At 41.8% G+C, this 21,760-nt stretch overlaps 1 protein-coding gene across 7 annotated transcripts in view; it reads left to right on the top strand.

Annotated features, from left to right (window-relative positions):
• The window catches only part of LOC105082750 (rab5 GDP/GTP exchange factor), a 94,030-nt gene that overhangs the window by 69,120 nt on the left and 3,150 nt on the right, over positions 1-21,760 (top strand). For 4 of the 7 annotated variants that reach the window (XM_074345986.1, XM_074345987.1, XM_074345985.1 and 1 more), the window contains 5 exons: positions 14,251-14,427; positions 17,123-17,408; positions 18,799-18,949; positions 19,840-20,023; positions 21,486-21,629. In XM_074345986.1, the coding sequence (XP_074202087.1) occupies positions 14,251-14,427; positions 17,123-17,408; positions 18,799-18,949; positions 19,840-20,023; positions 21,486-21,629 (942 nt within the window). Of the gene's footprint in view, positions 1-401; positions 655-730; positions 966-14,250; positions 14,428-17,122; positions 17,409-18,798; positions 18,950-19,839; positions 20,024-21,485; positions 21,630-21,760 lie in introns of those variants that run through there. The other 3 variants (XM_074345992.1, XM_074345991.1, XM_074345993.1) reach the window with 3 other exon arrangements.

The raw sequence follows: 21,760 nt of genomic DNA, 5'->3' as shown, positions 1-21,760 counted from the left end.
TTGTACCAAATGGTACTTACATCCACAGTGATTAATACAGGAGTACAGAAACACACGCACACCATACACACGTACGCACGCACACACCCTGCACTCACACCCATCACACACTAAACACGAGCCCAGATTCACATACATGCACCGCCCACAGCCTTGTACAAAATGCACACTGACACACACAGATACACAAACGTGTACCACGCACACTCAACACACGGCATCTTTCTCTCAAACACACAAACCACGCCCTCACGCAAGCAGCCCACGTACTCACGCGCAAGCTCCCACAAGACCCAACCAGGAGGCGTGGTCTCTGTCGCCCGTGACCGAGGAGTCTTGTCCCGGCCGCGCCGCCGTCGGTTGCCAGGTGTCAGAGGTCAAGGCAGCGTTGGCGGTGGCGTTTTTTCTACCCGGAAACCACGGCTGCCGGACCCTGAGACGAGCCTGTGTCGCGGCGGCGGGAGCCGGATTGGCCTCTAGTCCTCGCGTCGGCCCCGCGGAGCCAGACGCTGCCGCCGGCGCGGCGGGGAGGATGGTGCCGAGCGGCCCCGGGCCCGCCGCGCGCCGCCGCGAGTGAGCTCCGAGCTGCCGCGGGCGTCCGCCGAGCAGCTGGCCCGGCTGGGCCCGGGGCGCGCCGCTGCCCACCGGGGCGGGGTGAGCTGGAGCGGGCGGGCCGGGGTCGGAGCTCAGCCGGGGCTGACCGCCGGGCCAGGAAGGGCCGTGCTTGCCGAGTTTGTTCCTCGCCTCTCGGGGCCGCAGCCCCCTCCCCAACTGTCGGTGGGGGTCGCCCCGCGTTGGCCCGGGTCTGGCCTGCGCCCATGGCCTCGGCCTGGTCGCTCGCCACCGGGGTTGTCCACTCGCGTCCCCGGAGCCAGGCTTCCTTGCCCGCCCTCGAGATGGCGAGACTTCTCACGTCTGGAGCTGAGGCCTGAATAATTTGGATTTGGCCTCCGGGGAACATTTTGGTAGTTTGCTGTTTTTGACTTTGGGTAGTGTTTGCGTTACTCCTCCGTTTGCAAATGATACACATCTCAGAAGGAAGATGGAAGGGAGAGACTTGCGTCTGTGCAGACATTTAGAATGAAATAGCGGTATTTGTGTGTGTGTGTGTGTGTGTGTGTGTGTGTGTGTGTGTAGCTCGGTAAATATCCAAGATAGGGTGAATTATTATCGTCACTCATGTTTTAGTAAAATATATTAAGGAGTGGCTTCAAGGTAATCTAGAGGCATGTAGTTCTATTTCCCTTGGTAGGCACTGTCAGAAATAAAACTAGGCCTGTTGTGCTGTTTCGAATTGTGTAAACACCCTAACCGATGGACAGCTGGTGAGGGGGCCTCTGTTGAAGAATCTGATGTCTGTAATTTAGTTTTCAACTAGCAGATTACAGCCTTCGCTGTGTTGAATGATGAGCTTCTTTGCGGTCTGATTCAAAGCAGGAAAGATTGTTGCTCCTTCTGAATTGCTACTTTCCTGCCTCAAAGGTGAGTCCGCTCTGGGAGTTAGAAGGAGGAAACACCCGAGGGTTGATGATGACTGGTAAATCTGTTTGTGCCTGTAGCACTCTTTTTGGCTGGCTCGGGGTATGAGCATTTTGTATCCATCCCATCTGTAGGTGAATGCGCCATCAGCTCTTGAATGGTCAGAGCATCTTCTGGATTCCTCATTTTATCTAAGGATTCTCGGAGGAAATAGACCTGTTGGGCAGCTAAGGTATACTTCATGATTGCAAGCCTGTTTTACTCTCTGGGAGTAAGGAGGCCTTGTGTTGAATTCCTAGTAAAGGTACAGGGAGAATTTTTGTGACCTAATTGAGGTGGACTGTAATCAGGACTGCCACTGGCATCTGGGTACAGAGATCACCAAATGCTGATTGAGCAAGCCTTCTCTTCTGGGGCTGTAGCTGCAGCTGCTGCAGGGCAGAAAGACAGACCTAAGTGCAAATATGGTTTCTACCCACCAGGAACTTAGAGAAAGCAATAGGCTATAAAGTGTGGCAGGACCTAATTGCCATATGGAGAGACCAGCTATTCAGGATTTTCTTACCGTTAGGATCAGAAAAGGCTTCCTAAAGGAAGTTACTTTTGAGGTGGACCTTGAAGAATCAGGAGGATTTGGGTGATTCAGAATTAGCTGGGAAATGAAAAACCTAGGGCCACTTGGTGGAAGGGCACCTAAACTGGGTAGCTGGGCAGTAGGTGCCTAGAAGGCAGCTGCTAATGTGTTAATTGCTTTTGTGAGACAGAAAATCGTATGCTTCCCAGCCTGGCTCCTGGTAGATTTCTGGGTACTAGAAATTGTTTTCACCGATGAAATTGAGAATTGTTTTCACTTGATGAGTTTGTCTTGTTCTGTTAAACAGCCAGTGGCACGAAGCAGTGCTTAACTAATTTTGAGGACAACGAAAAAGATGCTGATTGTAATTCCTGTCTGGTATTAACAATCAGGAAATAAACTTTGGTGTCTGCAAGTTGTTTCAGTGCCTGTGTTTAGTTTGCAGGAGTACAACTCTAGTTCCAAGTCTAACGCTCTGACTACAGCCAAGTGATAAATGGCAAATTAGCCATCTCCTGAGTGTTTTGAATGACACCTAGTTCATTTCACAGAGATGCTGTTAGTTTTTCTAACCCAGTTGTTGAAGAACATTCAAAGCTGTTCGATAGTATGCCATGTAATTGCTCTGGAACAGCATGATTAGTCTTAAGACCTCACTTTTCTTTAACCTTAGCTTTTCTTTAAACATGTTCAGGAGCATCTTAACTTTTTAATGTTTCATTTTGACTCTTCTTCCCTCTCTACCCATTGTTCTGTTTCCTTCTTGTTATAGACAAATGTTTGAAAAAGGGTGGTTCTAACAGGGATGGCAGGTCTGTGAGATGATTTTGTCAATATTAACATGCCACAGAATAACACTGCCATGTAAGAGGGCTTTAGAATTAAAAATTTTTTTTAAATATGGCATTCCAATTAAAATAAAAAAAGAAGAAAATGGAGGAAAGATAGAGTTTTTAGCAAATTGAATTTACGTTTAGGAATTGTTTTGATAAACGTGGAAATCCTTAAATAATCTTTCCCAGACACAAAATAAATTTGACCAGAGGTCTACAACTCTCTTTTGGTGTATAATTATATACCTAAGTCTAGTCCTGAGGACTATAGGACAACTTTTGGTTATGATAGTTTGCAAAGTATTGTCATTTGCTAGTTGGACTTTTGTGCTGTTTGTTTAAAAATACTGTTTTCAGAACATCTCTCAGTCTTTACACTGAGTTTGGATGTTATAATTTCATATTGAGCTTTTCGTGTTCATTTAATCTTGTCATCGCTCATGATTTTTCTTAAATATCTGTTAATTAACCTCCACATCATTAAATTTTAACATAGGGATACTTTTAATTTGGCTTTTAAGTAGGTCAATGATGAAAAAAATGAGAACAAAGAAATTATATTCAGTTTTGGGACTAAGATGAATTTGTTTGTTAGAGAGAGAGCATGTTGGAAGTTTCTGTAATTTTATATTATGACTTTGAAAATGGAGCAATGCATTAATTACTTACAAGTGAGTAGGAATACAGCCAAAGCTGAATTTTGGAAATAAGTCTAGTTACAGACATGAAATTATATCAGCCCATGTTATTCTTTCCTTTTATCTTAATATTTGAGTATCAATGTTGCCTATAATGCACATTTAGCAACTGAGACTTGAAATTACTTTCTGTTGTAATTTCTCTTTTGATCATTTAAATTTGTTTAGTTGTTGTGAAGTCTCTTGTGCACTATGAATTGTATCAGATTAAGAAACCAGAAACCATTGGCAGAAGATCCCATTCATCTTTGCTTTATACTCTGTTGAGAGTGCTGAGGTAGGAGTTGCCTTGCCAGAGATGGGAAATAAGTTAACCATTTTAAACTTCAGGAAAATCAATCTTAATTATGGTTTTATTGAAGTCAGTGACTAGATACACTTTATCCATGTCGTGAAATTTTTTGTTTTTCATTTCAACTTGGCATTTGACTTGAAACTGACTTACCAAGCCTGGGATTGCGATTGATGGCACAGTTTATGGGGTCAGATGAATTAAGTCAGTCTTAATTACTTACTGCCACTTATTTGTAGTATAACCTTGTATAAATTACGTAACCTCTTTTGATTGAGTTTCCTCTTTGTGAAGTGAGGATAGTAATGTCCACTTAGCGGTGCTGTGAGGCCTTGGTGCCCGGCACATGGCACATTTTAAATGGCAACTGTTAAAAAATGAGACTCTCTCACTCTTTCCTCATCCCCTAATGAGAGAGGTTTCTGCTTACATCACGATTAATATCTTGATTGCAAAATTGTGTGGATATTTTTCAGTGTTTACCTCATTTGAGGGAATCGACTCTTTATTCAAACCCATAGTGTTTACTGGGAGGCAGTGGAGCACTTAATGCACCGGCTCTGGAGACTGACAGGATTCAAATCCAGGTTCACTTACTCCTGTAGGATCTTGGGCAGGTTAGCTAACTTCCTTATGCCTGAACTTCCTCATCTGTAAAATATAGATGTTGTGAGGATCATATAAAATTTGTGCAAGACTCTTAGAACAGCGGGCCTCGCTCTCAAAAGGCAGTCATGGTAGATGTTACTGTTAAGCATCTTCCTGCTGCTGGGTACTGGCCCAGGTAGGAGGCAAGCAGAACCATCAGGGAGACGGGAGACCACAGGAGCAGGGTGCAGTGGGAGTTCAGTTTGGCTAAAGAAGGTGGTGTCGTGGGGCTGGAGCACGAGCTGCTGTTGAGAGACATTGAAGAGGTGGATGGATGGGGCTGGTGACTGGTAACGGTTCACTTGTAGGAGAGAGAGTCAAGAATGGCTGGCAGGGGTGCCTGGGAGAGCCCTGTGCCTTGTCTTATACGAAGTGGAGCTGATTTGGAGACTTTGGGTAAGTGTTGGCCTTGGTGGTTCAAGGTGCCTGTGGGTCTTTGACAGAGTATTCCAGTAGGTAGATGTTTTGATTTGGATTGAGGAGGTAGGTAAAATTGATAGGAAGCTATGAGTGTGTCCACCTTGAGCAGAGGCCCAGCCAGAGCTCAGGGGGATCCCCAACTTGAAGAAGAGTGCAAAGGAGGGGCTGGCTAGACAAGTGAAAGGAGAGCCAGGAGAGGGGGGTCCTGGAAGCCGGGAGAAGGTGTAACTCTCGGTGTCCAATGCCGCGGGGAAGTAAGTTAAGGACCAAAACCCAGACTTTGACTTTAGCACTGAGACCTTACTGGAGACCTTGACGTTTTCCTCAGTCTTCGTTGCTCCTCATTCACCTCTCTGAGGGTCTTTTCCGTCCACACTGGCTGCGTCGTGGCAGGGGAGGGAGGGTGGTTTCTGCTTAGTACTGGGGTAGTTGGTTGCTGAGACGAGTTTCTTTGATACCAGCATGTGTCCTCATCTCTGCCTGAGTCTCAGATAATGTGGCATAGTATCCGTTAACGTTCTTATTAGGCTCAGTTTACAACCCCCGGCCTTAAAGCCCTTTGAATATCTCACACATCACAGGATATTTGAGAAATGCTACTTTAATTTTTACTTTCAAAATGGGCCTCTCTCCCACATCAAGGGGAGTTCCTGCCTTTCCCTCTTAGCACAAGACCAGTGTGTTTCCGGCAGTGGGCAGGGAAACGAACTTGCCTCTTGCATCCTCCCCTCTTAGTCTCCTCCCGTGTTCTTCCACCACTTCCATGACTCCTAGTTGTGTGAGAACTCTGAAAAGGGCATGACTTTATAGCAGAGCTTTAAGGAATTCCCATTTAGCCTCAGCTCGAAAATCCAGTTTTATAAGATGAATGATTCTTTTGTTGTTCGTGTGAAGTGAACTTTTTGATCTGGGTCACAAATAGTGGTTTAGTGTATCTTAAAGTAAGGTTGGAACTATTTAGGAAATACCATCTGGAAATGCGGAATCCCTGTCCTGTCCAAAGATTCTAGTTTTCTACTTGGACAAGTCACCGTGTGGTATAAAAGAAGGTGGGCTCTGGGGAGAGGGAGCGAGACGCTGGAAGGACTCATGTATCTGGCATGATGAATGTTAATTTCCTTTCTAAAAATATTATAATCAAGTTGCAAAATTACACATTTCTGCCTTCCCAGGTCCCTTGGGAGGCCTTCCTCTTTTACTAGCTCCTTTCTCTGCTTACAGATGTGTTGTTTCCGCATGTCTCTTGGCCGCACTGTCTCTCCTCCCTCTCATTTGAACCAGTGGTGTTTACGTCACCTCACTTTCCTCCTCCCTGTTATTACCTCCTTACCGTCAGATTTCTCCCCTGCCAGAGTACAGTTTCAGAGGTCACCAATGATCTTACCAGGTGGAGGATTAGGAGTGCGCAAGCTTGACTTCACGTGAGTACTTTCTGAAGCACAGAAAGGCTCAGAGAGCCTGTCTTTTCTTAACTCTTAGTGCTTGGTCATGTCTCAGCAATATTTGGCGATACCTTGTCCTTCTTCTCCCCTGCCTTGCTCCTCACCCTCCTGGGCACCCTTTTGGCTCGTGGCTCCCCTGTGCCCTCTCAGTCTTGGCCCTAATGGAGGAGTTCATGCTTGTCTGGAGACCTCTGTGCACTGCCCCAGGAGCATGCAGTACCCAGTTGTCCGGAGGAGTCTGGTCAGAATGTTCTTTCTCATTTTATTTTTGGTTTCTCAGAGATTCCTCTAAGTACAAATCACCACAAGTTAAGCTTTGGCTTTCTTTAGCACCAGGATGTGTTAGAAGACTCTCCTGTTTACTATTTATTTATTTTTCTAGGTGGGTTTAAGATATCACTCTTAAGTTCTTTTTTTCCCCTGTTTATTAATGAAAAGAATGATTGGAATTAAGATTTAATGAAGTTTTATTTTGACCACAAGACCAGCAGGATCAGTGGAAGATTATTTATAAATTTTATTGTTAGAAATTTATTACAGAGGAAATACGTATTCATGATGGAAATGTTTAAAAAAAAAAAAAACAGAAAAACAAGGAAGACATATGTAATCTCACCAGCTAGAGATAACCACCATGGTTTACATTTGAGGATATGTATTTTCTTTTTTCCCCATATGGATGCTTGTGTATGTATACACGCTCTCATCCTTAAACGGGAAATAGCCTCATTTTATGTATTTTAGATCCTGTGTTTTTAATGGCTACATAGTTTTCCTACTGAGGGTATATTACACTTTTTTTCCCTGCTGTTGTTGGATATCTAGTTTTCCATTTTTTATTGTTTAAACACTCCTGAGATTACTATCTTAGTAGTTAAGTCTTAGCTTTCAGCAGTGGGTGTTTTCTCAGAATTACAGAGGTAAAGTGTGCTAGGTTTTAATGCTGTTAGTATGATGACCACGTTGGTCTCTAGGAGGTTTATAACAGCCTCTCCCTCCCCTTTTTAGGATCTACTAACTTGTGGGTTGCTTGAGGTAACTCAGTGATAATCTTAATATCACCTTTTGCTCACTTAAGTTGCAACCTGATGTTTCGTGTTGTTATTGAACTAGTCTCAGAGCTCTAGGTGCTGAGTTGATGGGCTGTAATCGTGTGCTCTCACACACTTGTGAAGTTGTCTTTTGGCTGTGTTTGTGTACCTTAAATCCCTGTACTTTCCAGAGAGGCAGCTTCACAGCCCTGGTCATTTCATCTGTATCATGGTGGACGTCTGATTGGAGCTGGGGTGGATATAGGGGAGGGGGGTCAGATACTGTGCTTTCTCTATATCCATCTTTCTTCTCCCCATAGAGCTTAACTGATTTTTTTAATTAAAAGTGACATTTACTGTTGAGAAGATTACAGAAATTTTCTTGTAAGTTCTTTTCAGGGGAAATAAATTTGCTTAGCTCTTGTTAATTTCATATTTTGAAAATACTTGTGAATAGTGGAAAGGAATTTTAAGTTTATGAAATATTTGGACTTTTAATAGTTTTATTCAAAAACCAAAAATGCTTTCGCTTTTTAAGTGAATACAGTTGGCCTCCTCAGAACGTTCTCTAATTAAATTGGCTTATGTTGACGTTGCTTGCTAATTTGTGGGGATTTAGGTTGAGATATACAGATGTTTACATTCTAGTGTGACATGGTTTTAATGACTGTTAGTTTTCTCTGAAAGTTAATTTAATTCAGATTTTTCTGTTTTTCTAGATGTTTCAAAATTGTAGTTCCAGGTGGTGAATAGTTCCTACTTATTTTATATACCATTCAGGTTTAGTTGTCTTTATTAATAAATGGAACTCTGATTTACTGTTGATATTTTTGTTTCTGAATCCTATTAATTGTTTTTATTTTCAATTGATATATAGTTGATTTACAATATTGTATTTGTTTCAAGTATACAACATAGTGATTCAGTACTTTCATAGATTACACTTCATTTAAAGTTCTTACAAAACAATGACTGTATTCCCTGTGCTGTATATTACATCTTTGTAGCTTATTTATTTTATACATAGTAGCTTGTACTCTTAACCCTCTACCCCTATCTTGGGAGCATGTTTTCATATGCTTATTTGCCATCTGAAAAATCTTCTTTGTTGAAATGTCTGTTAAGGTCTTTGGCTAATTTTTAAATTGTGTTGTTTTCTTACTGTTGAGGTTTAATAGTTCTTTGTATATTTTGGATAACAGTCCTTTATCAGATGTCTTTTGCAAATATTTTCTCCCAATCTGCGCTTGTCTTCTCTTTCTCTTAAGAGTGTCTTTTGTAGAGCAGAAATTCTTAATTTTAATGAAGTCCAGCTTATCAATTCCTTCTTTCATGGATGGTGCCTTTGGTGTCCTATCTAAAAAGAAATCACCAAATTCAAGGTCATCTAGGTTTTCTGCAGTCTTCTCTTCTAGGAGTTTTATAGTTTTACATTTACAGTCAGGTCTGTGATCCATTTTGAGTTTATTTTTGTCACGAGTGTAAGGTCTGTGTCTAGATTCGTGTTTTTCATGTGTGCATGTCCTATTGTTACAGCACTGTTTGTTGAAAGACTTGTCTTTGCTTCATTGTATTGACTTTGCTGCTTTGTCAAAGATCAGCTGACTACATTTATGTTGATCTATTTCTGGGTTCTCTGTTATGTTTCATTGATCTATTTGTTCTTTTGCCAAAACCACACTGCCTTGATTACTTTATCTTTGTAGTAAGCCTTGAATCAAATAGAGTCAGTTCTCCAACTTTGTTCTTCAGTATTATCTATTGTGGTTCTTTTACCTCTCCATATAAACTTTAGAATAAGTTTGTCAATATCCACGAAATAACTTGCTGGGATTTTGATTGGGTTTGTGTTTAATCTGTGGGTCAAGTTGGGAGAAACTGACATCTTGGCATATTGAATCTTTCTATCTATGAACGTGAAATATCTCTCTATTTATTTAGTTCTTTGATTTTGTTCTTGAGAGTTTTTTAGTTTTCCTCATACAGATCTTATACGTATTTGTTGGATTTATACCTAAGTATTTATTTTGGGAGGGTGCTAATATAAATGATACTATATTTTTAATTACAAACTCAGCTTGTTCCTTCCTGGTATATAGGAAAGCAGTAGGCTTTTGTTTATTGTATATTAGCCTTGTATTGTGCAGTCTTGCTGTAATCACTTTCTAGATTATTTTTTAGTTTGTGTTTTAAGTCTGGATTCACTTGATTCATTCATTTAATAAGCTTACGTTTTTAAATCACCTATTTTGTGCCTAGATATTGATAATGAAGAGACATTAAGATGTTGTAGCTGTGCTTCAGAGGCATGGTAAGATGTATACACAGGCAGCTGTGGTAGGGTATTTCATTCTGTGTAAGAAATTTGCAGAATACAGTGGGTGCATAAGAGTGAAAGTGGCCACTTCTCCCCGAGGGGCTGATGGGGGTGGGAAAAGTTTCATACATTAGGTGACCCCTGAGCCGAGTCTTAAAAGAGGGGAGTTGAAATAGTGGAATGTGGTTCATGATGGTCAGGAGGACCAGTGGACTCAAAAGCCTGAAGCTGTAATATTGCCTAGTATGTTCTGGGAATTGCAAGCAATTAGTCAAACCACGGAGCAGTAGACAAGGCCTAGTTTATGGTAGGTTGCCGTTATAAGGCACTTGGACTTTATCCCTTGGTCATTTGAAGCTCTGAGATAATCCAGCAGTAACATAATTAGATTTACATTTGGAAAAGTCACTCTGACAGCACAGGGAGGGTGGATCACTTGACTGATAGAAGGAAGATCCAGTTGAGACTCTTAGCAGTAGTTGCAAAAGAAGATGATGAGGGCCTGAGCTAAGGGGAGTAGCAGAGGAGTGAGGAAAGGAAGAGCCAGAAGTAAGAGATGTTAAAGAAGTAGAGTCTTTAGCACATAGTAGTTGCTTGGATATGAGGTATAAGGCAGAAGTAGTCTGGGGTGTTTTCAGAGTTCTAGATTGAGATGGGGAATACAGGAGGAAGAGTCAGATTGGGCAGGAGAGAAGATCAGCTCAGTTTTGGAACATGTTGCAGAATATCTAAGTGTGGGCATATGTAGTGGGCGCTTGGATGTAAAGGTCTTAGGGCTGTAGAGCCATGTGGAGGGCTGATTCAATGATCAGTCTCTGTCATCTTAACAAGAAGATGGGGCAGAGTGAGTAGACCTGAGGTATATTTTGGAAAGAAACTTGACAAGATTTGCTGATGGATTAGATTGGTGGTAGTGGTGAGGGAAAGTAGTACAGCTGAAGAAGGAATGTGTTGAGGGAATTTTATATTCTGAAATGCTCCCATTAAAGAAGAATAAAAAATCTGAGATAGGATCCCAACTGAAGAAGTTAGAAGAAGCAAACTGAGTTAACCCAAAGAAAACAGATGGAGAAGAATAATTTTTAAAAATGTGTAGAAATTACTGAGAAAGAAATTATCTAGATAGAATCTATAAAACCAAATACTGGTTCTTTGAAAACATGAATGTAATACAGCTCTGATAAGACTGATTAAAAGGAGAGAGGAGAAGACAAACACAAAAACATTTGTAATGAGAAAGAACAGGGCACAAGTAAAAATTGAACAAATCACAAAATACTGTGCCAGAAATTTTAAAAACCAATATGAAATGGGCAATTTCCTAGAATAATTTATCTTATCAAAATTGACCCAGTAGAAATAGAAAACATAGTCTTACTTTTAAAACATAAGTAAATAGCTAAAACAACCTACCAAAATACAAAACCAAACAAAAATGTGAGGAGTCCAGGTGGTTTTCAGGTCAAGGTCTCTCAGGCTTCCCAGAAGTAAAAGCAAATGTCTTATACACATTGTTCTAGAAAACAGATGAACTTATTCAATTAATCTTACGATACTAGAATGACTTAGTTATACTAGTCAAGGAGTATATACAGTCAAGGAGAGTGTAATAATGGCCTATAACTTTTTTTATCTCACCTATGAATGGATGTGGAAATTCAGAATAAAGTTGAGCAAACGTAAGTCAGCAATATAGTTTTTTTAAAGTCATAATTGTATTGTTAATCCAATGAATGCAAATATGAGTCAGCATGAAAAAAATCAGTTAACGTAGTCCATGTTAACAGATTAAAGGAGAAAAATCAATTGTTCTGAGGTTGCAGATAAAGCGTTCATTAAAATGTAACACTGGTTTATACTGAAATTCTCTTTGCAAACTTGAAATAGAAGTGTACTTTCTTAACCTGGTGAGGGATTTCTTTGAGAAACCTTTAACATATACTATATTTAATAGTGAAGTGTTAGAAGCACTTCCTTTAAAGCCAGGAGTGAGTCTAGTATTCCTACGGTTGCCACTTCTATTCATCATTTCACCAGAGGTTCCAATCAAAGTAGTAAGAAAAAGAAAAAAAAAAATGAAATAAGGGTTGTAAAGAAGCACTATTGCTTGCAACGTGACTTTCAAGAGAAACTACAAACAAGCTAATTATAATTTAAAAGATTTCAGCAAAGTATCTGGAATTAAGATCAATATACAAAAGTCTGTTGCTGTTGTATGAACTAGTAACAATGGAAATGTCATTTTAAGAAGATACTATCAATTATAATTGCATAAATTGGCATGTCTTTGACTCTATCCAATAAGATGCACAAGAGAAAATTTTAAAAAATTACTGAAAAAGAAAGGTGGACCCAAATAAATGATTACTGCTAAAGGGTTTGGAGTTTCTTAGGAGATGATGAAAAAGTTTGAAAATTGATTATAGTGTGATGGTTGTCCAATTCTGTGGATTGAATTGCATGCTTTAAATGGGTGAATTGTATGGTATGTGAATTGTATATTAGTAAAACTGTTTAAAAAAAGTAAGAATCTTTTGTATAGCAAAAGGTACCATAAAAAAAGATGCCATATTAAAGAAAATCCACAGACTTGGAGTAGATATATATAACTTTAAAAAGATTAGAAAAGGCTCAGTGTTTAGAATATCAAAAGAACTTTTAAACACTAATAAGACAGACAAGCATCCTACTGGTACATGGCCAAAGATTCACCTAGGAATAACCTAAATGGCTGATAAAGAAGTGAAGCGATGGTCTGTTTCAGGGAGATGTAATTTAAGATAATGATGAGATACAGTTTCACACCGCTCTTATTGGTCCAGATCAACAAGATTATTGTAGAGTAGCAAGTGTTGGCATGAAATTTGGGAGACGGAGCGAGCTCTTTCCTTGCAGCGGGTAGTGTAAACTGGCACGACTTCCTTGGAGAGCGATCTGACATTACAAAGTCAAGTTGCAGATGGTGACTACTCGGTGGCTGCGTTGTGTCAGAACCACTCTCGTGCCAGCTGTGGTGCCCTTTGTGAATGAAGCGGTGGGAGGAACCCAGTGAGGCTCCTCAGCCTGAGGTAGCTGTGATACAGTGGCAGCCTGTAGAGCAGTTAAATCTGATGGCCTGGGTCACCCAAGATGGACCTCAGGAACAGAGTGCTGAGTCGAAGACTCTTGTGAAAACAGGCGAGTTCACAGCCTGGCTTATTGCAAGTGGTGGTTTATTTGTTCTTAGGGGCTGTTGATGCATCTTTTTCTCTCTGAAATTTAAAAGCTGGCATCAGTTTTTTTTTTTAATTGCTTTTTTTTTTTTTAGTGTTATTGTCTGACTATATATGTAAGAGCTCATTATGTGCCAGGTACTGGTCTAGGGGCCAGGGGCTGGGGCTGTAGCAGTGAACAAGACTGGCAGTATCTCTGCTCTCATGGAGCTCACAAATGAGGGGGTGATAGACTGTAAACAAACAGAAATTTAACTGTACTCTTGACTGGAACCAAACTGTGAAGGAAGTAAAGCAGGGTGCTGGGAGACCAGGGGCTGAGGGTGGTCAGGGGAGGCCTCTCTGAGGAGCTGACTACTGAGCAGAGACCTGTATTTTAAGAAGAGCAAGCATGTGGAAACTTGGGGGGGAAAAGCAGTTCAAGCAGAGGTAAAAGCCTTCAGGTCAGACATGTTCATAAATTCCAAGAAGAATAAAATATTTAGAAATAAATTTAGCAAAAGAAGTGCAAACATACACTTTGAAAACTACAAAATATTTCTTGAAATAAATTTAAAAAAACATAAATAAATGGAAAGGCATCCCAGGTTCATGGACTGGAAGACAGTAATTTTAAGATGGCCGTACACCCCAGACTGATCTGTGGGTTCAGTGTAATCGCTGTCGGTGTCCCAGCTGACTTCCTTGCAGGAACTGACAAGCTAATCCTGAAAAATAACAAGACCATTGTGGCCAGAGCCCAGTGAGTGAGGAGGGGATGTTGGTAGAGATGTAGTCATTGAGCTTGGCGGGCCTTGATAAGAGTCTCACCCCAGGTCCAATAGGAAGCCTAAGGAGGGCTGTAAGCCGGGGGGTGGTAAAATTCAGTAGGTACTGAGTGTCCTCTCTGCCAGGTGCTGGGATGGGCATGAGTATGGTGGTGAACAGGACAGAATGTTGAAGAAATAGAATTCAGCTCTTTGGTGGTAGAAAATGAGAGCATTTTCTATTTTTGTACATGTATTTGTGTCATATTGCTGACCTACTTAAACATTTTCTTAAGTAATAGGGAAGTAACAAATATTCATTGAAGAATAATTAGAAAATTCAAAAGGAAAGAATGTCTATTTTTCAGGATCTTACCACTCGGAAATAATGACAGTTAACATTTAGTGTTTTTTCCTTCTAGTCTTTTAAACGGTTTTATGGTCAAACAGTTCTCAGGTTCAATAATGAATGACCTTGTCATCCTCCAATATCATTAAAGAGAGTCAGCTTTTCTTTTGGCAAGCCAGTCTGTGAGTCTTCTGATTAATCCCTTTCAGGTGGAGCTGGTCAGAATAATGTTCAGCATCAACCCCCTGGAGAACCTGAAGCTGTACATCAGCAGCCGGCCTCCCCTGGTGGTCTTCATGATCAGTGTGAGCGCCATGGCAATAGCTTTCCTGACCTTGGGCTATTTCTTCAAAATCAAGGAGATCAAGTCACCAGAAATGGCAGAGGTATAGTATATCCTAAGTGCTCCTCTCCAGCCTCCTCAAACTCAGACTCAGGAGTTTACAGAGTGGGAAAACATCTTTTGGCCCTCCACACGCCTTTCTTTGGAGACTTTTATCCCGGTGACAGAGTAGTATTTTTTTCAGAATTATTTGTCTTCCATCTTGCTGTGACTGACTTGTTAGGAAATAACCTAGTCAGATAGTTACTGATTTAAATAATGCTATCAGTTTCAGTTAGACTGTTTCAGCAATGGAATGTATTTTGGGAAGTGTATTTGTAAAATGTTTGTGTCAAGAAGATTGAGAACTAACTTCTTTGCTATTCATACTAAATTAGCTAATTATAATTTTTTAAACCTGTAAACATTTGTTACTTTAAAGCCACACATCATCATGGAGTTTGATCAGCCATACTGATAGATTTTTCCTTGGATAAGAAAGGGTTCTAAAGAAATTAGAAAGCAAGATCTTATCTCCAAATGTATTTGTCTTTTTCTTATCAAGGAAAACTTCAGTTATGTACAAAGTTATAATAAAGACTTTAGATTATTTTTGCGGGGGCGGGGGAGTTGGAGTTAATTAGGTTTATTTATTTGTTTTTAATGAAGGTACCGGGGATTGAACCCAGGGCCTCTTGCATGCTGAGTATGTGTTTTACCACTTAAGCTATACCCTCCCTCCCCTTTAAAAAAGACTTTAAAAGATATGTGTTTTTGCATATCGGAAAACAATACAAAGTTAATAATCTTGTTTAACAGAGGTGAATGAATACCTATGAATAAGTTTATTTTATGTGTTAGAAATTATGCTGAATTAATGGTATGGTGAATTTACTAGTGGTTAAGTTTCTTTTAGGACAGATTCATTCCCGCCTTAGTAGATTCCTTGAGTACCTTCTTTTATACTTTTTCTTCTTGGGTGTGCTTGTTGGTGCGAGTGGGAATGAGGGTAGGGGTAGGGATTGCATTATTGTTGCGTTGTGTGTCCCTTGTGATGGAGAAGAGAGTTCTGCTCAGTGTAATGGGGCTTGTGGCTTTCTCTTGTGCCTTGTGGCATTCTAGATCATAGGTGATTCTGGCAAGAGGGACCCCCTTCCCACATGAACTTTCTAACACAAAGTAACAAGTTTTAGTTATTTCTCCCATGAAACCCTTCCAAAGAGTTTCTTACCAAGAAACCGACAGGCTGGCTTCATTCTCCTTCTTTTCTGACCCTGCCTGAATCTTTAAAGATTGTGCAAACAGGCTGTACCTGCATTAGGGCTGGAAATGAAATTGTAGTCACAACCAAAATTCTGCAGCATTCTGATATTGCTTTCCTGCAGAGCTCAAGTCTACAATGAACACTTGGCCAAGGCCAATGGTTAAGATGTAGCCTGAATATTTAGCCCTTAATAATCAAAACATTGGCTTTGGCCAACTGTTAAAAGTGGACTCGAGCTGTGCAGGAGAGCAGAGCTGCAGGCTGCTGCAGAGCTTTGATTATGATTAATTTAGTGTTTTCAAACGAGGATCCTAGGTATATGGGAAAAGTTTGGGTCTGTGAATCAGAAAACTTAATTCTAAGTTTGCCTTCACCTCAGCTGAAATTGGAGAGTCCTTAATTCGCTCTGCATCTCCATTTCCTCATGTGTGGAATATGAAGGGGTGAGACTAGAATGTTTACTTTCAGCCCTAATGTTCGTGAATGGTCTGAGTTTTTAGGTGTTAGGGAGAGTATAATTTGATACACCTGGTTGTCATCTTAATAAATACCAAATAAATATAAATTAAGGTTATAAAGTTAGACTTGACTGCTTGGGGATGCTCAGACGGCATTTTTTAATCAATGTTAGAGATATTAAAAGTGTAACTTGGGTCTGTCTTCACATCTGGCAACTTTTTGTAGATACTGTTGCTTGGGAGAAAGCAGCTGTATGTAATGGCCTAGGTTGATACGTTGTTGCTATTTTAGCCTGAGCTCATCTTTGGGTTTCTGCTAAAATTAAAACAGACCCTGGTGGGTATTTCACTATGTTGGTATCAGTTTAAAACTGCTTATGATTTAAACCATCGATATAGATATTAAGAGCAGCCTGAAAACATCTCTTTGTCTCCCTTTTGAAATAGTTCCTGTTCTAAAGTGGCATCCAAAATCCATGACGAGAGGGAAAAAGTACCACATGAGTGCTGGTATTTACTGCAGTTTCACATTCTCCAGAGAGAAAGCAAGGTGTATAAAACTGACCCTTTGAGAAATTATTTTACGACAGCCTTAATTTAAAAAAATTAACTAATTGTAACTGCTAAATGAGTTTGGATTAATGCTTTTAATGTTTCACTACTTTTGTTCAAGCTTTCAAATTTAATCTGAGGCTAGATCATTTTCTATAAGTATAACACACTTTTTTTTAACGTATTTTCATGAGTAAGTTGGTTTAATCTTACAGTTTATTTAATATCTCATGCCAGTGAAGAGTTCAGCATTAGCTATGAATGTGAGAGTGGCTTGGAAAACCACACTGTTATGCCAGTGCAAGAGGCTGACGGCTGTAGTGTCATCGTTACTTTATTTATTTAGTATCATTGTTATTTTAAATGATTGACTCAGAGGTGTAGTTTCCCTGTCATGTGATGCCCACGGAGATTCATGATATGTCGTCTCAGTGGCGGCACTTTCGGACGGCTCACACTTGTTTCTCTCTTTTGTTTTACCGAAGGATTGGAATACTTTTCTGCTGCGGTTTAATGATTTGGACTTGTGTGTATCAGAGAATGAAACATTAAAGCATCTCACCAATGACACCACAACTCCGGAGAGCACAATGACCAGCGGCCAGGCCAGAACATCCACCCAGTCCCCTCAGTCCCTGGACGACTCAGGCCCGGTTAACATCTCAGTTGCAATCACCCTGACCCTGGACCCACTCAAACCCTTCGGAGGGTACTCTCGAAATGTCACCCATCTGTACTCGACTATCTTAGGACATCAGATTGGACTCTCAGGTATGTGAGTGTTAGCCAGTTTCCTTTCAGACTTTCTCAGGCAACAGCTGCTACAAGATGGAATATTAGAGTAAATGTTTCTACTCATCAGACTATTTTTTATTTTTTGCACGTGTCTTCCCTTTTGTTGAGTTTGAACTAAATGAAGTCAAGTAGGAACTATTTCTGTTACATCTTAATAAAGTGCTTGGTATGCAGTAGGCTCTTGATAAAAGCCTGTAAGAGTGGGAGACTGGGAAGAAACTATAAGGCCTATTTATGGTCTTAATATTTAAAAACACAGAATTTTTATTCTGGTTTATCATGTTGGAATTTTTAATACATACAACAAATATTGCTATTGGTCTTAAAATTTTTTGAATTCCCACCATTAGTTCAGCACTGGGCTAAGTATTGAGAACTAGAAAAAGACAGATCTGGTCTCTTGCCTTTGGAATTTTGAGATTATGAGAGACAAGCATAATGTAAGTTAGTATTTATGGAGCACTTAACAGTGGTTCCTGGCACAAAGGAAATGCTATATAAATACTTGTTAAATTATATTAAAAATAAACACCTATTTGACATTGAGCACTGCCTTTTGACTAGTAAATAACCCATGACAGACTAAATGATTCAGGAGAAGACTGAGAAAGTAGTGGAAACTGGAATAATCAGGAAAGGCTTTATGCCAGAGGCCTGGGCCTTGGAAGAATGATCTTTGGTTCTTTGGTCACCAAGAGCCTTTTAAAGTCCTTAAAGGAACCTGGGTGTGCCTGTCAGCCTCATATTGGCTGTTTCAGATGAAATATTCCCGTGTAAGAAGGAAGGGCGACATCTGGGTTTTTCATGTAGTGAGTGGACCTTCTGCTGTGGTGTTAGAATATCTTGGTGGTCACTTAAGCCTCATCACTCAGTAGTCCCATGACCTTTCTTAAGTCTGTTTGACCCTTTGATCCTCTGTCTGCTCGTCTGTAAGAGGGTAACAGTAATACTTCTTTGGTTATGTTCATGGGATAGTGGTACATTTCAAGTGAAGTAATACATATAAAAGCAGTTTGAAAATGGTAAGAGTTCTGTACAGATGCTAAGACGAGGGTGATGACTTACCCAGCCCGCAGCCTTCCATCTCAGGCATGGCTGGACCCTTGCTTGGCATGTCCCGGCTTTGGCTGAAAGCGGCCCCTCTCCGTTTGCCATGTTGTGGCTCTGCCAGATGAGCAGGCCTCAAAGTCCGGCTCGGAACTGCTGCTGTTCCTGGAATCCCACAGAGGCAGGTGTCTTACTTCGTTGGGCTGATTGTTGGTTGATTCTTGGATGGGTTTGATTTCAGGACTCATTCAGATCCCAGAGAATAATACACATATGAACTCTCGTTTCATTTACCCCCAGACTGATTTCTCTTTCACAGGCAGGGAAGCCCACGAGGAGATGAACGTTACTTTTACCCTGCCTTCAGCTTGGAGCTCGGACGACTGTGCCCTTCACGGGCACTGTGAGCAGGTGGTGTTCTCAGCCTGCATGACCCTCACAGCCAACCCAGGGGTCTTCCCCGTCACCGTGTAAGTGGCTTCCTGAACCTGGTGGGTGCGTGTGAGCAGCTCCATTTACCATGAGTAGCACTCGGATGCTTTGGAGCAGATTCTCAGGGTGGCCTGTGTTGTGTTACTTTGTAGAGTTGTCATTCCTGGGACCTGTCTCTCGGATATTCTAAAGGGAGAACTCTGCATATAAATATCAGAGGGTTAGTGTGTTGACTGGTCTTAAAAATACACGGTGGTTATTGCATGTTTGAGGCCGCCGAATTTGAACCTTATTTGCCATGAAACAGTTACTGTTTCTGAAACTTCTGCTTCCTAGCTTTTGAGCAGCTGTCGGTGTTATTGATTAGCTTGTGGCTTTTCTTGCCTCTCCCTTCTCTGTAAAGGAGATGCTGATCTGTAAATACATGAAATACACAAGATATAGCCTATTTAAAAGAGTTCTGTGGGAATCCTTTTAAAATAATTATCCTGGGATTTATCTAGGATGAGATCAGGTAAGTTAAACATGATTTACTGTTGGTTGTAGTGTGCAATGGAGAAGTTTGTATGTTAAACTTCCAGTTGTGACCAGGAGTTCAGATAATCTGAGAAAATGGTCTGAAAAGGAGCAAGTCCTTCTCTGGCTGCATCCTATGGGAGAGGACTGTGAGTCGAATTCTGAAAACTCTAACACCCAGGCTCCTAAGAGTCAGATGCCTATTTCTTATTCTGTTATATGTGTTTATTAAATTGAGAAGAAAAAAAAAATCACTGAACAAAATTATGTTTATCTCAAAAAACCATGTGTATCTCCTGTTCCTCCTTTCCACACATGTGGCTCTGCTCAGTGCTCTGCCAGTGCCTGTGAGGGGGACGCAGTAAATGTCTCGGGCCACTGAGCACGTGTCTTGCCCCCTCTCCTCCTGCAGACAGCCACCACACTGTGTTCCCGACACCTACAGCAACGCCACGCTCTGGTACAAGATCTTCACAACTGCCAGAGATGCCAACACAAAATATGCGCAAGACTACAATCCTTTCTGGTGTTACAAGGGGGCCATTGGAAAAGTCTATCATGCTCTAAACCCGAAGCTTACAGTTATCGTTCCAGACGTAAGTGAGAAAAATCGTGTGTGTGTGTGTGTGTGTGTGTGTGTGAACTGTTAGAGCAGGCCCTGTTTAGCTCCTCAGGTTAGCTTAGCCGCTGCCTTGCTAGGTGTCCAGCTGCGTTGGGAGACCAGGTGGACAGTGGAGACTTTGAAAAACACGCCACCCACCCATCTGGTTAAGAAAACTCTGCTTCTGTTCGTTGTCTGCTTTGTGCACTAGCAGTTGTCTCCTGAGCGCTGCTGCGTGCCTAAGCCGTAGGGGCTGCTCGAGAGGCCGCTTCAGCTTACTCATCCCACGGCTCTCCCTGAAGGTGATTTGCTTGGTTTCAATATGAGCAGTGAACAGTTCGGTATGTAGAAAAGCAGAGGTAAAGGTCGGTATTTAGAAAAGGAGAGGTAAATAGGAGATGACTCTGGCTAGATATTGATGGCTGGATGGGATTTTACTTCACAAGGAGGAAAGCGGCGGAAGGTGCTGCGCCCTGGACGAGCGTGGGATTTGCTGGCTTAGCTTGCCGCTCAGACTGGAGCTCACTTTTAACAGACTGCACTGAGTTTTTGTAAATGCCCTTTTCTTCTGTTAGTATATGCTAGGTGGATTTCTTTTCTATTTGCCAGGTCCTTTTTCCTTTTCTTATGTCTCATTTTTATCAAGCTGTGGAAGTTGGTATCCTGGGGGCCTGCAGGACCGAGCAGTGAAGATCAGGTTGGATGGTGGCTGGTGGGTAGGGGCCAGGTTCCAGAAGGCCCTTTGTGCCTCACTGAAGCATATAGATGTTCTCCTCGGAGGAGGCAGTCGCTTTCTGCGTTGGGGCTGCAGGGAGTTTGTCAAGCAGTGTGTTAGGAAGACTGGCCTGCCCACATGCGTATAAAGTGGGACACGGCCTGAGGCCTAGGGATGTGAGAAGGAGCAGGCTTGGCTGGGATCTCAGCAGCTGGCAGGGCTTGGTGGGAGATTAGAGAGGCGTGAGTCAGGGACGACCTCCATGTTTCCAGCTAGGGGCCTGTTAATGTGGGAAAAGGTTGAAGGAAGGAAGTTGCTTCTGGGGAGTGAAGAGCTGAGGCCTTCCCAGTGGTTGAGCAGCACAGAGCTTGGCCCACAGGCACTGGCTTTCGGCCTTGTAACCGGAGGGCTGCTGAGGGGGAGGATGTTAAGAGAAGATTAGGGGTTAAAGTCTTGGTCCCTGGGGCCTTCTCAGGGCCAGGGGATCTGGGCGGTGTTGGGGGGACAGGAGCCAGGGCAGAGGACCAACCGCTTTAGGAAGGTGGGTGGTGTGGGGAACACTGTGCCTTCACTTAATGAGATCCAGCTTGAATAGTTTAGGAGACAGAAGGAGAACCTCCTGTTCCAGTGTGAGAATTACGGCTGAAGCAAGTCTGGAATGTGTGAACCTGGTTTCCAGCAACCCAGCATTAAAATCTCTCAGTAACTCAGTGCAGATGTTTCTGGTTTATTCTCTGTTTAGGATGACCGTTCATTAATAAACTTGCACCTCATGCACACCAGTTACTTCCTCTTCGTGATGGTGATAACAATGTTTTGCTATGCGGTTATCAAAGGCAGACCCAGCAAACTGCGTCAGAGCAATCCGGAATTTTGTCCTGAGAAGGTGAGCAGTGGGCGGGGTCTGGCCCAGCATTCCCCCGGGACCTCTGCCTACGGAAAGCCCCACCTAGTCAAAGCCCCCCTAGTCGTGTCCCCTTTGTTGCGGGTGGCACCTTTCCTCCAGTGAGATTAGTC

This window comes from Camelus bactrianus, chromosome 18 (assembly GCF_048773025.1).
Source record: "Camelus bactrianus isolate YW-2024 breed Bactrian camel chromosome 18, ASM4877302v1, whole genome shotgun sequence".
NCBI lineage: Eukaryota > Metazoa > Chordata > Mammalia > Artiodactyla > Camelidae > Camelus > Camelus bactrianus.
Note: the sequence above shows the minus strand (reverse complement) of the source record. Positions and strands in the feature narration are given on the sequence as shown.